We start from the raw sequence: 18337 nt of genomic DNA, 5'->3' as shown, positions 1-18337 counted from the left end.
TATCTATACCTAGCAGTTTAAAGTCAAAGATGTTGGTTGATTGGCCATGATAAATTGGCCTTAGTGTCAGGAGATTAGCAGGGTAAATATGTGGGGTTATGGGAATAGGGCCTGGGTGGGATTGTGGTCAGTGCAGATTCAATGCGCCGAATGGCCTCTTTCTGCACTATAGGGATTTTATGATTCAAATCTATGATTTAGTTCTAAACAAGATGGTTCCAGTGCAATTTGCCCTGCATTATTAATAAACATACAATACATTTAGAGTGGGATACTTGCCTATCTTGCAAGAATGAGGAGTTCTCTGAGGTAGTCGAACTGGAAGTATTAGCAGTACTAGCAGCTATACGAGGAAGCTCCTCCAGTCCTACAGAAGGTTCCAGTCCAGATTCAGGAAAGTCAGATTGTTCAGAATTCACATGCTGTATAAAAGGAAGTGTAAAGGTCAAATATTATTTAAGTGATTAGTTAGGACCCCAAGTGGATGATGTATACATGATACATTTCAGTGAATTTACTGCATAGTTGCCATTTTGTAACAGCATTGACCTTAAAATTCTGATATGTTTCAGGCTTTACATTAATAACAACAAACACAGCACTTTTGCTATGGTGAGAGGGGAGTGCAAATTGCACAGCAATTTCTATTCACGAGCTGTTAAATGCTGTCAAAGATACTCTGCTACTCCACAGGGTAGGTGGCTTCAGTCTGGTTGAATCAGCAACTGCAACAGTATGTACCCACCCATCAGTTCTCCACTAAAAAGTGGACGATAAACAGCTTCTAAAACAGCATAACAAGCAAAAAATTACTAAATAATCTTCCTGACTTAGAAAAAAGTTTTATAGGTGTAGAATCTTATTGTTCAAATGAAATTTGGTGTTGGAAATTTGCCTCTTCCATCAGCCTTTTTTTTGCCAAACTTTTTTACTCTTCACACTCTATTAGGAACGTGTGATTTTCCGAAGAATTTGCCCTGAAATTTTAAGTCAAATGGGCTCAACACTTTGCGAATTCCCATCACGTTCATGGCTGCAATTCTTTCAAAATGTCCAGGGATTGATTGTTTTTGGCCTTCTGCTCATCTTCCTTCATCAGCTCCTCCAACTGTTTCTTGCTGATTGCCTTCACAGGAAATCGCAGTTTCTTGGCAACTTATGATAGAAACAGCTCCACCTCCTCAAATGCACACTTTCCTCCAAATTCCATTATAATCCGGCCATACTTAACCGGAGTGACAGTGATCAATGGCTCCTTTGCCACCACCCAATCTCTGGCCTAATCCTTTGCATGTGATGGGTTTAAATGGAGAATTTACACACCAGCAAGCAAATATGGTTTTGGGGTCCATCTGTCAGTTAATGGTGAGGCGCATCAATTCAAAGTGACCCCAGTGAAGACAACCACCTTCAAAAGCTACAATGCCATACGGTACCTTGGTGAATGCAGTAGCCCATGTTGCTGGTCTGCAGATTTCTCCCAGCGCCTGGGCTTCTTATAGTTGGGGACTTTATATTAAAAAATTTCAACTTTGGCTTCTCTGGAATGATCACATCGTAACAGGGAGGACACTCATATGTCTTTAATCCAACAGTGAGAACCTTAATATAATTCTGATAAGGGCCTGGGGTGGTGATTCCTGAGCACAAGGCCCAGGCTCTGGAATAGAAAAGCCATGGCAGCATCTTATCACCCTCTTCTTTATTTCTTTGTCCATATTTTGCTTTCTGTTCATTTACATGGAATTTATATTTCCTGCTTCATGCTCCCTGGTTTGGACTCCCTGTCTCTTGTTCAGAAAGGTTCAATCAGACTGATTGTTTCATTCCCTCTTAACAGGATGCCATGCTTGAAAAGATGGAAGATTAGAGGAAATGCACATTGAAAAGTCATGTAACTCTGCACACAATTTCAGTGAAATCCAAGTGGTATTCAGAACACAAGCTATAATAAACTTCTGCTGGCTTGAAAATGCATCGTCTACTATGGCAATTATACTGCAAATCTTGCAAAATAAAGCAGTTCACCTGACATTTTAAATATAACATTTGTAAAAGCAGAGCATTATTTGAAGACATGCAATCTGAAGTTTCCATTTTGAAATATTTTCTCTTAGAACATTAATATTTCTGCTATTCTTTCTCCACCAACAACTTGACAGCAATGCACCGTCACGTTCAGCACTATTTGCAACTCCTTAGATACTGAAGCAGTTCATGTTCAAATGCAACAAGATATGGATAATATCCAAGCTTGGGTGACAAGTGGCAAGTAGCATTCACACTACCATCAATGACCATCAACAGTAAGACCATTGCCCCTTGATATTCAATGGTGTTACCATCACTGCATCTCCAACTGTCATTGGGGTTACCATTGACCAGAAACTCCACTGGACTTGCCACAAACAGTGCTACAAGAGCAGGTCAGAGGCTAAGAATATTGCAGTGTGTAACTCACCTCCCAACTCCCCAAAGCCTGTCCACCACCTACAAGGCACAAATCAGGAGTGTGGCAGAATGCTTCCCACTTGTCTGGATGGGTGCACCTCAAGAAGCTTGACATCACCCAGGACAAAGCAGCCTGCTTGATCACCACCACATCCACTCCCTCCGCCATCAACACTCAGCAGCAACAGTGTGTACTATCTACAAAATGCACTGCAGAAATTCACCAAAGATCCTTAGGGATCACCTTCCAAACCCATATCACTTCCATCTAGAAGGATGAGGGCAGCAAATACTTGGGAACACCACCACCTGCAGCTTTCCCTCCAAGCCACTCACCATCCTGACAGGGTCATAGAGTGAGAGGTTTACAGCATGGAAACAGGTCCTTCAGACCAACTTATCCATGCCACCCTTTTTTTTAAAACCCTTAAGTTAATCCCAATTACTTGCATTTGGCCCATATCCTTTTATACCCATCTTATCCATGTAACTGTCTAAATGCTTTTGCAAATACAAAATTGTACCTGCCTCTACTATGACCTCTGGCAGTTTGTTCCAGGCACTCACCAGCCTCTGTGAAACAAGTGCCGCTCTGGACACTTTTGTATCTCTTCCCTCACCTTAAACCTACGCTCTCCAGTTTTAGACTCCCCTACCTTTGGGAAAGATATTGACTATCTAGCTGATCTGTGCCCCTCATTATTTTATAGACCTCTATAAGTTCACCTCTCAGCCTTCTACACTCCAGAGAAAAAAGTCCCAGTCTATCCAGCTTCTCCTTATAACTCAAATCATCAAGTCCCGGTAGCATCCTAGTAAATCTCTTCCGCACTCTTTCTAGTTTAATAATAGCCTTTCTATACAGGGTGACCAGAACTGTACACAGTATTCCAAGTGTAGCCTTACCAATGTCTTGAACAACTTCAACAAGACATCCCAATTCCTGAATTCAACGTCCTGACCAAAGAAACCAAGCATGCTGAATGCCTTCTTCACCACTCTGTCCACTTGTGACTCCACTTTCAAGAAGCTATGAACATGTACTCCTAGATCTCTGTTCTATAACTCTCCCTAATGTCCTACCGTTAACTGAGTAAGTCCTGCCCTTGTTCAATCTAAAAATGCATCACCTCGCATTTATCTAAATTAAATTCCATCTGCCATTCCCCAGGCCACTGACCCAGCTGATCAAGATCCGGTTGCAATCCGAGATAACTTTCTTCACCATCCATTACGCCACCAATTTTGGTGTAATCTGCAAACTTATAAACATGCTTCCTATATTCTCATCCAAATCACTAATATACATGACAAACAACAGTGGATCCAGCACTCATCCAAGGCACACTGCTGGTCACAGGCCTCCAGTTGGAAAAAAACACCCTCCACAAACACCCTCTGGCTTCTGTCATGAAGACAATTTTGTATCCACTCAATACCTCGTCCTGGATCCCTTGAGATTTAACCTTATGCAACAATCTACCATGTGGTACCTTGTCAAAGGCCTTGCTAAAATCTGTATAAACAACATCAACTGCACTGCCCTCATCTACCTTCTTGGTTACCCCTTCAAAAAACTCAATCAAAACTTGACAGACATGATTTTCCATTCACAATGCCATACTGACTGTGCTTAATCAGTCCTCGCGTCTCTAAATGCCTGTAGATTCTGTCTTCAAAATACCTTCCAACGACTTACCCACCAGAGATGGGAGGCTCACTGGCCTGTAGTTCCCAGGCTTTTACCTGCAGCCCTTTTTAGACAAAAGCACAACATTTGCCACTCTCCAATCTTCAGGCACCTCACCCATGATTATCAATGATTCAAATGTCTCTGCTCGGGGACCACAATTTCCTCCCTATCCTCCCACAATGTTCTGGGATACACCTCATCAGGTCCTGGGGATTTATCTAACTTGATGCGCCTTAATCTTCCAACACTTCTTTCTCTATAATATGTACACTCCAAGACATCACTATTTATTTTCCCAAGTTCCCTAACGTCCATGCTTTTCTCAACAGTAAATACTGATGAAAAATATTCATTTAGGATCTCACCCATCCCTTGTGGATCGGCACATAGATGACCTTGTTGATCCTTAAGAGGCCCTACTCTCTCCTTTGTTTCTCTTTTGCCCTTCATGTATTTGTAGAAGCCCTTGGATTCTCCTTTGCCTTAGCTGCCAAAACAATGTCCCCTTTTTGCCCTCCTGATTGATCTCAACTCTACTTCTAAACCCTCATACTCTTCAAGGGATTCACTTGATCCCAGGTGTCAATGGCACCGTGCCTCTTTCTTTTTCTTGACCAAGGCCTCAATATTCCGAGTCATCCAGGGTTCCCTGCTTCTGGCAGCTTTGTCATTCAGTCTAAGAGGAATGTGCTTACCCAGAACCCTGGTGAACAGACTTTTGAAAGTGTCCCACCTACCAGAAGTTCCTATGCCTTCCCACAGATTTCCCCAGAGATGTGGAAATATATCGCCAATCCTTCGCAGCGTCTGGGTCAAAATCCTGGAATTCCCTCCCCAGTGGCATTGTGGGTCAACCCACAGCACGTGGACTACAGGGTTTCAAGGCAGCAGCTCACCACCACCGTAGAGGGAAACAAGGGATACGCAATAAATGTTGGCCAGCCAGGGACACACACGTCCAACAAATTAATTAAAAATGCTCTTATCTGATCTGATTCTATGGGCTTGATTTTACCATTCTAATTTTTAATTCTAACTGCTGAATCTGGGAGTGTTTCACATGCGACTTTTAGACCTGTTCTCTGGTACCCCCATACACACTGAAAAAAAATCTGATTCCAAATCATGGCCGAAACACTGCTGCTCCAATCAGAATCTTCAAGTGCACATGCGCAGTTAAAAAAAATAGAAAAACGCTCCCCGCCACATTGCTTCCAGGCCTGATGATGCCTCCTCCCAGCCCCACAAACATTGTCCCACCCCCACAACATAACTGTTCCCCTTTATCTCCCCCCCACCCGGCTATCCAGACCGACCTGGCCCTGTCCTCCTTTCCCTGCCCCGATCGCACGCAGGGTGGCAGCGGACCCCCCTTCCCCCACCGGAGTCATCTGACCCCATCCCCTCCCCACCAGACAGCAATCTGACCTGCCTCCCCTCAACCCCCGCCCAAGACCAATTTGAGTCAGCCGTCGGAAGCTCTGAACTCACCTCCTCAGAAGCTGGAGCACCCAAATCAAACTTTTGCAAACCATGTCTGTTTTGCACCAAATCTGGACAGGTGAACGCAGTGGTAAAGAGGGGGGTGTCCAGCCCATTAAATCAATTTAAATGCATGCAAATGCATTTAAATTGCTATCACACCCCCAATCGCAGCCATTTTAGGTGCCTGGTAAAGGGGGAATGGGCAGGGAGGCAGTCGCAGACCACACTATTTGCCTCACACCCAACTTTATCAACTTTTCGCGCCTGAAAATGGGCACAACCTGATGGTAAAATTGGGCCCTATATTTTAGATACAATATAACATACGTTTACAGAAATGCACTTAAACCCCTATTTTGCCATAGTAATTTCATTTATGTTAACATAGTAAAAAGGGATTTCACAGAAGCATAATCAAACTAAAATTAATGCAATGCAAAGATTGGAAAGCAAGGATGGACAGTTTTGTTAAAAGGCTGTAATTAACAAAGCCAATGTAGGTCAAAACAGGTGAATGGAGCTTGGTGCAGTTAGGATACTGATGGCAAATTCTCAAATGGACCAACTTTTCTCGACAGTGGCAATGACTTTCATGCAGTGCAAAGTTTTATTTTACAGGTTTCAGATTATTGAAATAGAAACATAAGGAAGCTTACTCAAGTTACCTGTGCCTTGTCCCATGTGATAAACCACCAGAACATTTCTCAATAGCTGTACTGGCTTTATGCTCCAAAACTACAATTTAAAATTCTTATCGCAGTCCTCAACTCTGCAGTAAGACTCAAGTATTCACCATTTCTAGCTTTAAAACCCATTGATCTTCAGATTTCAGCCTTCAGATCATTTCTCCAATCCTGCATTCCATCACTGGTAGAAAAGCCTGTGACCATCATAGCTTTAAACAATGGGTTTTCCCTACATCATTCTACTTCTCTCTCCATGTTTGAGAATCAACTCAAAACAAAACCTTTGGATTCCCCACCTAATTCCCTCTGCCTGCTGCAACCAATATTTTTACACATCTTTTGTACCATATAACTGCTTAGAGGGCATTTTCTAAAAGTGTTATTTTTGGGTGAACATTTTCTCTTATAAAGGAGCTGATCTGTTATCTTTTGTCTGCAGCCCTAGTGGCTCTTAATCCATGCTCAGGTACAGTACAGCCAGGTGCAAAATAAAAGCTCCCTTTACTGCCATCATGCAAGTTTTTTTTAAATTTCACACACCAACCATCCCTATGACCTTACTGAAAGTGTGTTGTGCACTAAATTATGGTCAATCTTACCTTACAACAACCTCCATTTTATTTCCCTGTAGAGGTATGAAATTAGATTGCACACTGTGGTTGGTTTCAACTTAGGTCAGAGACTAAAGGACAGACTGTAAATGTATCATGCAATCCATTAACCTGCAGTTCAGTCATGGTATCTGCAGTTGCAAAATTACATCCAACATTTTCTTAAATTACTAAGTTATTAATACAGGCTCCCCAATGCACTGAACTCTCAAACTTCTCAAATGAGCTGTTGCTGATGACAACCAGGTTTGTGCCAACCAAGATTCCCGACAGCTGCCAAACCGCCTCCCACTAGCTGCTGTGGCTCATGTGTAAATAATGAACTTTTGTACATGACCGAATAAGCCAAGGATGGTTATGGAATACAAAACAAGAGTGCCTTCAGAAGTGTAAAATTTGTCATGACACAGAAGAGTGTTTCATAAAATTGGTATGAAATTAAAAAGTTGCACAGTAAACTTGCTTTTAAACTCAAGACTATTACTGAGGAACATAAGCTGACATTATGCTGGGCTCAATTGTTTGATCTTACCCTTAGAAGGGTTGTTCATTACAGATCATTCATTGTCAAAGGAATGTGGTGAATGGACATATTTTCTCCACTCTGAAAGTAGCAACAGTCATTCTTGCCATTTAATATTTCACTGGCAAAATATTTTCATAACATTATGAAAACAATCTGTTATCTGGTCTCCCTATAAATATTTCAGTAGGAATTTAATTGGATATCATTTACTTTCCTCTGGTCAGAATGTTCAGAATACAACGCATTTGCTTTTTACAGGGTGTTCCACTCTAGAACTGTATCAAATTCACCAACTGTTTTCATTCTGTCCCCGCTTCTCATGATATCCTTCAAGCAACAGGACAAAGTTGGCTTCTGCAGATATTTCATATGGCTGGTGGCATGATTATTCCTGTCACACAGACTGCATGCTAGGAACTAACAGATGTGTTCAAATGATACCAAGGTAGGATACAAAAATTTATGAATGCCCCAAGTTAATTTTTGCTTTTAGAGCTATTGAATTGCAAATTTAAAAATAGTATTTAATTCACAATGAACATATAAGGCTAATAAATCCAGACTATTATTCATTTTACAGTAGAAAATCATAATTGACTAAAATCATCCCCATTATGAAGATTTGTTTAGCCAAATATTGGACTTTATAAAAAAGCAAAGTTTTCTTCAAGACAGATGAAATTCAAATCTATAAGCTGGCCAAATCCAATTACACCACTACAAAAACAAATAATCTATGAATTTTGTTACAAATAATGGTTTCCCCAGGGATTTTGTCTTAAGAGTATCTACAAAGGTCATTCACAATGTTCAACAATGGGAAATGAACCATTTGAAAGTTGTGTGTTTGGGAAAACACTTGGCATTTTTCCTAAATTAACTTGATTAGTTCATCTGCAGAGTGATTAGAATTTTTTTAAAAATACTAGCAGGTGAAAAGTCACATGACCAACTAAGCTTTTTATGCATTTGAAGCACGTGCTTGGGGCAGAACATCAGCATCAGACAAGTGAATAGAGTACTACAGTGCAGAAGGAAACCATTCAGCCCATCAAGTCTGCAGTGACTCTGAACCAGGCCCTATCCCTATATCCCCATGTATTTTCCTCACTTACCCCCTTAATCTACTTTTCTGGACACTAAGAGGCAACTGACATGGCTGATCCACCTAATCTGTATATCTTTACACTGTGGAGGAAACCTGAGCACCCAGAGGAAACCCACATGGGAAGATCTTGCAAACTCCAGTCACTCAAGGCCGGAATTGAACTTGGGTCTCTGGCGTTGAGGCAGCCATTGCTAACCATGGTGCCATCTTACCGATTGATAGCTTCTTGCTCTTTGAAGACTGAGCCCTTTTGACTGAAGTTAATTGGTCTTTATTGCTACTCTATACAGATTTTAAAGATAGATATCAATTCCCCAGCAGCGTTGCCAGAAGGGAAAATACCAGCTACACCTTCAAAGAGGCTCAGCCTTTGGGCTGTAGCTGTAGCCAAACTACAGCTACAAGCTGCAAACTGTGAACTTTGTTTATCTTTATGAACTGTAATTTGGCAAAATTTATCCTTCCCTACTCTGTAATCTGCATTTCTGTATGTGGTGAAACAGGAGGCAGATGTATTTTTATATTTTACTTAGTTCTGCTTTTACTGTAATAAAAGCATCTTCTTACTTCATTACACTGAAGAAAACATGCCTGACAATTTTGATGTTACTTCTACTTTTTAGGGTTTACTTACTGTTGGCTTGAAGCAACATATGAATTTTATTTTAAACCACATTTTAGTAGTTCTGTTTAAATTTCTGCTAGTTGGGAAACTACATGATGGCAGTTATTTGTGAGAAACTACACTTAAATGGCTATGATTTTAAGTTGCCCAAGAGCCTTGACATACGCAGTTGCACGTTGTCTCAGCGTATTTTGGATAATTAAGAGTCGTTTTATGAGCTTGGAAGAAATAGCTAAAATGATGACACTATTGTTAAACAAAATCCATGTATTAATTTAATGGATTAGCACCTGCATTAAAGGGCACCATTTCTTTCTGTTTGACATTATAGAGGGAAATGCTATTGACTCTTGTTCTTAATAGCTTTAAGATATGTGGGCTTAGGTTAAAATATGTTGAAGATGCAATTTGTAACTGCTCTTTATCTAAAGTGTATTATTAAAATTTAAACTGTGGGGACCAAAGGACCAGGGAAGGACAGTTGCCTTTCATGTATATGACTCTAGATGACCTGCATCCTGAACTAAAGAGATGAATGAATTTGGACTATTTCTAAATAAGGGATTCTGGAATAGTGAAATATTTGGAAAATTGGATTTGTTGGCATAGTTTTGCCATGGCTTCTGGGTATGATTCTTCTAAACATAGTTCAACATCACTGGAGAAACAGAATAGAAAGTCATCACCTATGCTGGCAGTGCTCAAGGAAACTTATGAGCTTGAGAAATAAGAAACATCCATCTTGCCGTCATTGTTTTTTGTTAAGTATACATCAAATGTTGCTTCATAAATTCTGCTGGATTCATAAAAACTAGTCCCTCGTTAGGTCACACATAGAAGATCTTAGTGCTAGGAATTTGAAACTGAAGATATGTTAGAAGGGTTTTATACTTCAAAACCCTAAAATTTTACAACAGCATTTAACTATTAAGCACTCACTGAATTGACAAGTATAACCTCTTAAACAAAGACCCAGTTTAGGTCAAAGAGAGACAGATGAAGGACGCCTTTATTACTACCCCTTACTTCCACCTCTCCTGGTCATAACATACCTGATGGCTTGCTTTTGTACAGACTTCTGGTAACACATCTACATGACCACTGACATCTGAAGGCTCCACATCTCCTGATTCACCCGTCACATCCTGCGTAGCCTAGATTAGCATAGATAGTAAACATAAATGTGGTTCAGTGCAGTTACATAAATCTAAGCAAACTGTAGTTTGCATGATATTTAATATAAATTACGTAATTTACACCTATGAAAAATCAAGACTCTGCAATGATGATTCACTCCACCCAAATACAACTTTTAAAACTACATTTTTAACAGAAAAACATTTATAGACATCAAAAGTACTGATCTTGGGTGTATTTTCTTTCAAAGAAACATCCATGTGTGAAAGCATTCTAATGCTCTTACAAGCCACTATGCAATTACAAGCCTATTAAAAATGTAATTTTAAACACAATTTCTAACCTTTTCTTCAAAGTGCTCATCTTGTGCAAAATTTGTTAGTGTCAAGGAACTTTCCTGCTGCCCGGTACAACCTACGTGCCAATGAGGGCACCTGTAAAAGGAAAAAATAAATATTTACACTTGTGGTAAGACTACAAAATGAACATTTATAAAGAAGCAGGTGACAAGCATAGCAAAAAACCAGACATTTACTGAACAAATCAACTTTTCATTCAATATGGTTAGATCTTGGAACTGACTGTTCTTGGATAAAGATAATTCATATTTTATACAAGTAAACAGTCCTGACTGGTCATATTGTAGCATATTAATAGCATGCAGAGTAACAAAGTGTGGGTTTTATGCCTTGCTGCACTTCAAACTTATGCAGTATTAGGAAACTATGAAAAATGCAACTAAAGTAGACCAAGTTTAGACATGCATTCCCACAAAAAATCCAAAATAGCCTGTAAATATATTTCACATCTTAAGGCCAAGCTAACTACTGCTACTTGAAACAACTCTTCAGTTCGAGCACAAGTAGTAGTAGTAGTAGGCTATACAGTCACTGAAGGCAGCCAGACATTCAAAAAGATAATGACTGATGTTTTAACTCAGATTCACTTTCCCAGCCGATCCCCATTTCTCCTGGAGCCCATAAATCCCAGCACTGAGCACCAAGAGCTTCCACTACTCTTTGGAGTGGACTGTGCCATTGAGAACAAAACTATGCACAGTATTCCAGACCCCATTTAATAAAAGCCATTTGTCTCCTAGTTGCAAAAGGATCCTCCTATTTCACCAAAGTATTAAAATTTCAAAACAGAAATGCCCACTTCCACTTTATCAGCTCATTCTGTTGATTGAAGCCAACTAATGGTTTACTATACTGCAAAATTATATTTTTAAAATATTAATGCAACAAAGGTTTAAGATTGTCATTTGAATGTGAAACTATGTAGAGTTAGAGGGGGGCAAAATGGACAGTTTCTTTAAAACCTGGGATAGCTTCCAAAGTTCAACATCTTATTATCTGGGTTGTATGCTAACAAACACGGACAGTGGTAGATTCTTCAGTAAAGCAAATTGGGGAATAAACTATTCTGCAATTTTGAATAATGCTTTAATTATATAGTAACAATAGAATGAAAGTTTCCAGACAGTCAGCAGAGACATTGTAGGTTAAATAAGGATTAACACACAAAGCCCATGGCAGCTTTGAAGCTGACTCGAGTGTTTTCTAAATTCCTAAATATCAGAAAGTTTATTTTAGGATATTTAAAATCAGCAGATCCAAATACAGATGGATTTCTTTCCAAGCACAGACAATGTGCATCTTTACACCATCTTGTTCAAATGCAGTCACCAGATATAACGGATACAGAAAGCACAACATTTGGAACATTGAACAGAGAAAAGCATGATGCAGTAATAGATTAACACTGCAGAAATGCTTCCATCTAGAATCATAGAACCTTACAGTGCAGAAAGAAGCCCTTCGGCCCATCAAGCATGCACTGACCACAATCCGCCCCAGGCCCTACTCCCATATCCCTACATATTTTATCTGCTAGTCCCTCTAACTTAAGCACCTAAGTACACTAAGGGGCGATTTTAGCATGGCCAATCAATCTAATCCGCACATCTTTGGACTGTGGGAGGAAACCGGTGCACCTGGAGGAAACCCACACAGACACAAGGAGAATGTGCAAATTCCATACAGACAGTGACCCGAGCCAGGAATTGAACCCAGGTCCCTGGAGCTGTGAAGCAGCAGTGCTAACCACTGTGCTACCGTGCCTACCTTAATGAAAATATGCTAACAAAGCAAAATCAAGAAACTGTGGCTTCCCACTCCTCGGAGAAAAATAACAAGAGATGGACTACATTATGCAATAAGAATTGCTGAGACCCAACAGCTTTCACAGGATTTGAAGCTGATTCAATACAACAATTTCAATCGAGCTTCAATTGTTTTGGACTGCCTTAGGTTCACAAGGGAAATCATCTGAACCTTTAAGGCCATTTTTTTAAGTTTCAATTTAAGTTTGTGCATCTTCAACAGCATCTTTTACTTGAAATGCTTTTTACATTTTCAGAATCTATTGTTTCTTCATTTTATCGAAGTCAAGAGCCAGAATGATAAGGAGCAAGCATAAATGTATCAGTCACTACACTCGTCCATAGCCTGCAAAATGGAGTCAGCGGCAAGATGCGAACAAAAAAATGCAGACTAAAATAATTGTGTTATATTGTTTCATAATTTGGGTATTTCAAGTTTCAAGCAGCATACATCTCATTGAAACCATCACTAACTAACTTTATGGATGATTTTCAATTATTTCTGATAAACATGAATATAGGGATGAAAGCAGCCAGTAACTTTATACTAATAAAAATGTGACCAGATTTACAACTGGTAAAGTAACTTTTTGAAGTCTTAAAGCCTTTTAAAAAAAACTCACTCATACACAAAAATTGAACTGATTGCCTGCACTGTACTACCTTCCCCATTAACAAAATCATAATCTGGTTAACTTGGTTTTAGATCTAAAGTAACAAATACAAGATCAAATCTTCTGTAAATGACAGGATTCAATCACTAAAAGTACTGCGATTTTTAGTATTATACAATTACATACTTGTTATAACAGTCACAAGCTCATAATACAGTAGATTCTACAACATTAATATTTTTTAGTACTGCTGCACTAAGAGCCAGACCACTTAAATACTTCAAGATTATGTTAAATGTTTTATTCATAGCAGCTGACAAAGGCACAATTTTGAAGCTGAAAATTCAACGAACTAGTTAAATGATTACGATATAAGACATGAATATATACATACATATTTAACAGGACTGCAAATCAGAACAGCAATTTCTGCATTCATTCAGCACAACGGGGTATAATGCCAGTTGCACAACCCAACATACTTGAGCATCGAAAACCACAAAATATTTGCACAACACATACAGCAAGTTCTTGTCATAAAAATGCTTATTAGTTTTAGTAATTTAAATGAGGAATACAATTTGGCAAACATTAAACCTCAGATTAAAAGAAAACACAATTTTCCCACATCTAAAGTCCATTTGCAGTCTGCATAGTGCAGTAGAAAGATCCTGCTGCAAATACATTCCAGCCAAAGATTATCAGCAAAATTTGAGGCCAAATACATACTAAAGCAAAGAAAAACAACTGCAAAAGCCTTCCATTGGTAAATGCAAACTAAATACTTTTTTAAAAAGGCGCAACATGCTTATTTCCTTGTTTAATAAAAATATTTTATTTTGTAAAATCTTCCATGAGCAGAGTAACTAAGCTTATACTTCAATGAAGATAAACAAAAAATTAACAAGTCGGGCTTTAATATAGTTTTCGCTATATTTTACAAAAAGACATGCATTGCCCCCAAGAAACAAATAAAGCTTCTTGTGAGTCCCATAGATTAAAACCCATTACTTTGTGCTTTCCTACTGCTCCTGGTTTAGGGTTCTGATTGTGTATTCAGGATTCAGGTTATTTAAATGCTGCCAACCATGCTAAAGGGAAACAAATTCCTTCCCTGCTTAAATAGGCAGCAGCAAGATTCCACCAATGTGAAAGGTAGATTTATGCATTCCTCACTTATTGGTTCAGTGAGCAAATGTATTGCACAGCACTGAACTAAACCACACAGGAACAGAAAGAAGTTCTTGGTTTGTTGCATGGTAAATGCTGTACTTCCATCCAGATGGCATTGAGAAAGTTGGAAACACACTCATTTTCGTGGACTGGAGGGAAGAAACAAATGATAGCTCTATACCATCACTGGCTAGTCAGTGGGCAAAGCCAGCTGCAGAGGATAAAAGTTCTCTATTTTTCCAACTTTGGCTGTGCTTGCACTACGGAGTTTAGTTGACATCTTGCTTTCTCAATTAAACAAAGGAACACACCAACATCACTTTAGCATTACAGTGCAATTGATCAAAAAGGCTTCAAAAAAAATTAACCACCCTAATTGACAAGTATAATATAAACTCAAATTATTTTTCAAAACATTAGAGCACTGCTGGAATTCAAAGAAAGATAGAGGCATCATTGCAAAGAAACAACAGGCCAATGAGTCCCTCAAGTCTGTTCCAACTTACAGATTAACTTGGATCTGATTGAATGATTCAGCTTTATTCATATGTAGGTTGTAGTTACCAATAAACTGTACCAGTTTATACAGTTTCTAATGTTTTTGCATCAGTTTCATTTAAGTTACAAACTCAAAACATTTAAATCACTAAAAATTGCAGTGATTATTTGTATATAATTTCCTGGAAAGTAAACAAAAAACTTTCATTCCCTGTTTCATTACAACATATAGATGGAAGAATATTTTTCATTACATTTTTATCCCTCTTCAGTTCTGTACAAGAGTCACATGGACTCAAACATTAACTGATTCTCTTCACAGATTCTGCCAGAGTTGCTGAGATTATCCAGAACTCTGATTTTATTTAAGATTTTCAGCATCTGCAGTATTTTTTGCTTTTGTAAGAAAAAGGAAGAGGTTGGATATTAACATAACAGCTTCTGCCATATTTCATAATCTGAAAACATGAATTCAAATCCTATTACAACAGCTGGAAATTTTAAATAAATTGCTTTAAATAAATTTGTTGGGGAGGCAACAGCTTAGTGGCACTAAAATATTAAGCCAGAAACTCAGCTAATGTTCTGGGGTTCAAATCCTGCAGTAAAAAGTCTGACAACACCAGGTTTTAGTCCAACCAATTTATTTGATAATAGATAATAGATTCAAATCCTGCCACAGGGATGGTGGAAATTGAATTCAATAAAAAAAAACTGGAATTAATTATCTACTGATGACCACAAAACCACTATTGATTGGTGAATCAGATGGGTTTTCCTGACAATGTCCTTTAGGGAAGGAAATCTGCCATCCTTACCTGGTCTGGCCAACATGCGGCTCCATGACTTTCAACTTGCCCCAGGCAACTGGGGAGGGCAATAAGTGTTGGCCAGCCAGCAACGCCCATGTCCCACAAATGAATAAAAACAAACAGATAGGGAATTAAAAGTTAGCCTTAGTAACAATTTCTATGAAACCAAACTATTAAAAACCCATCTAATTAAATGCTAATGTCCTTTGGAGAAGGAAATCTGCCATCTTTACCAGGTAAGGCCCATATGCAACTCCAGACCTACGGGCATATTTTTGACTGTCAAGTGTCCTCCAACATAACCCAACATGCCACTCAGTTGTATTCAGGAAGGCTGCCACCACCACCTTCAAAAGCAACTAGGGACTTGCAACTCGAATGGCAGTAGTGATAGTCGTTACTGCAGTGTAGTCAAAACACTGGCAACTTTTGATCAAAAGCTTTGAGAGAGTTGAGATCTTGTACTAGGTCCAATAACTGACAAATATAATTGCGTGCAATTCACCTTGAAGAATGTGGATAATAGCCTGGAATTTGCAGATGTTAGATATCCTGAACTTGCCCTGTACAACACACTGAACAATGTGATTCTTTTACAATAGGCAAAAATTATCCAATACTTCAATATTTTAGAAAAACTGTTCAGGGCTGCAACATGCAATTATTGTTGCTAGCTATGATAGTAAGACAGATGCTGATGCATGTAGAACAACATGTTTGGTAGGGGGAGGTGCGGGAAGAAAAGTTGTGAAAGAAAAGTTATAAGTTTAAATTGATTGAGCACACTGCTACATAACATCCACGTACGTTACAAACAATTTGCCAGTGCACACTTCCCATTTGAAAATCTAAGCTCCCAATGTCTTTTTTTGGTTTTGATTTTTGTTCAGCTTAAACATGGTAACTTTTTAAGAGTTTTATCAAACCTTCTTAACCAGCAAAAGTCAGAAAGCTAATTTATTTGACAATACATAGTCCTCATTTACTTTGCTCCTTATTTACAAAACCAATACGAATTCGTCTTTGCTGCCCCTCACAGGAAAGGGAGCTTGTGGCAGAAACTTACAGGGCCTCTTGATTTCAATGCAGGTTTCATAATAGTACGGACACATTCCTTAGTTGACAGCACTGCGGTCCTACATAAAGATACAGGATCACTGCTTACATAAATACATTATACCCAGTTCTAATTATATGGCTCCTGTCATCCAAGAAGAGTTCAAGGCAACAAATGACCAAATATTACAGCCGTAGGGGAAACATATCAATGGAGCAAAGGTGAAAGCTCTTGGGTGACTGAAGCCATGCTTTCATCATTGAAAAACGTTATGATGACCAATGATAACTGCAGGGCACTGCAGTTTTGGAAAACAATCCCCATCTGTTTAAACTCCTGATTAACAAAGTATTTGCTAATTATTCCAAGGGTTCAATGTTCATCAACAATTCCAATGATAAATTAGTCCTTGGCAACCTACAAAGTATCTAGATAAACATTCAGGCTTAGGTTGGCAAGGGGGGCAATGACTAAGTGCTGCTTTTCAAATATCATAGGATTCTAACCAGACGAGCCACATCAACACAACAGCTACAACTGGAATTGAAACTGGGTACAATAAGGCAGGCTCAATTCTGGACTCTTGAAAACCATTTCACATGACAAGTCAGTAAGATGATGAAATACTGCTTTGTTGGGCAGGGACCATGGCCACAATGCAAGATGTGTCTCACTCTCTAAAGGGACCCTGATGTTAGACTCAATATTAACTCAGAGCATCAGGTGCACTGTGGCTATAGTATTACTATTTATGGCAGATACTATACCAATTTACCAAGTTTAATTCAACAGCACCTTGCAAACCCACTGTATTTTGCAATTCCTGATTATTGCTGCAGGAACACAGACCAATATGGCAAGTAACATACTAACAAATTGAAAGTGCAATACTGTAACCTCAATCAAGGTTTTAGTAAAATGAACTTTACTCCACAAATAACAACAGATGATGGGCACAACTCAAGTCATATTTCATACTTTGAGTTACCATTTCAACACTGCACTAGTTTAGAGAATTCTTCCGCCACTGCCAAGTTTCTCAAACTTATTCGTACATTACCAAATGGAAAATCTGCCTTCAACCAATTAGTGCAACTAGGCAACATTTTAGAATGTAATATCTTTAAAAATATTGCTTTAAAAAATATCAAGTATTTTAAGAAGAGTGGCAATGGGTTCAGTTCTCATTCCTTCAGAGCTCAATTCTTTTTGGAGACGTCACTTATTTCCCCACAATTAAAACTCTGTCTCTCATCTTGCAATCTTCTTTTCTTGCCTCTTGTTTGCTTTCTGCACAATTCAATTTAATATTGAATAAAAAAGTCAAACTTATACTTCTTAGCTTACAACTGCGTGTCTAGGTAAGGATTCTTCAAATCGGGAGGCATGTTGTTACTTGCCTTGTTCAGTTTTCAGATACCCTGTGAAGTACATAATGCTCTATCAGCCTCCTGATAATATTGTAGGTTGTAATGCAAAAGACTACATAAAGTCTGTGGGCAGCTGCAAGGAGAAATATCAAGTACTGTTCATTCTCTGCTGACTAAAATCCAGGCCAATGAACTTGAAAGGGAAGAATCTTATGCCTAGCTAAGAGAATTTAAAAAATGAATGTTGACTGCAACCATTTCCAACACTAACTGTAGCATTTTAAACTAACTGTTGCCTTCCAGTGCATAAATTGATACATAAAAACA

General features: G+C 38.8%; 1 protein-coding gene and 1 pseudogene across 3 annotated transcripts in view; both read right to left on the bottom strand.

Annotated features, from left to right (window-relative positions):
• suco (SUN domain containing ossification factor) overlaps positions 1 to 18337 on the bottom strand; it is a 77008-nt gene that overhangs the window by 41231 nt on the left and 17440 nt on the right. For all 3 annotated transcript variants that reach the window (XM_080195915.1, XM_080195916.1, XM_080195917.1), the window contains exons 2-4: positions 10666 to 10756; positions 10238 to 10339; positions 280 to 422 (exon numbers count right to left, since the gene is read on the bottom strand). In XM_080195915.1, the coding sequence (XP_080052041.1) occupies positions 280 to 422; positions 10238 to 10339; positions 10666 to 10756 (336 nt within the window). The remainder of the gene's footprint in view (positions 1 to 279; positions 423 to 10237; positions 10340 to 10665; positions 10757 to 18337) is intronic.
• On the bottom strand, positions 936 to 1686 carry LOC145348221 (large ribosomal subunit protein uL16m pseudogene; annotated as a pseudogene).

This window comes from Carcharhinus amblyrhynchos, chromosome 9 (genome assembly GCF_965287045.1).
Source record: "Carcharhinus amblyrhynchos chromosome 9, sCarAmb.v2.hapA, whole genome shotgun sequence".
Classification (NCBI taxonomy): domain Eukaryota; kingdom Metazoa; phylum Chordata; class Chondrichthyes; order Carcharhiniformes; family Carcharhinidae; genus Carcharhinus; species Carcharhinus amblyrhynchos.
The sequence above is the reverse complement of the archived record's forward strand: the minus strand, read 5'-3'. Positions and strand labels throughout refer to the sequence as shown.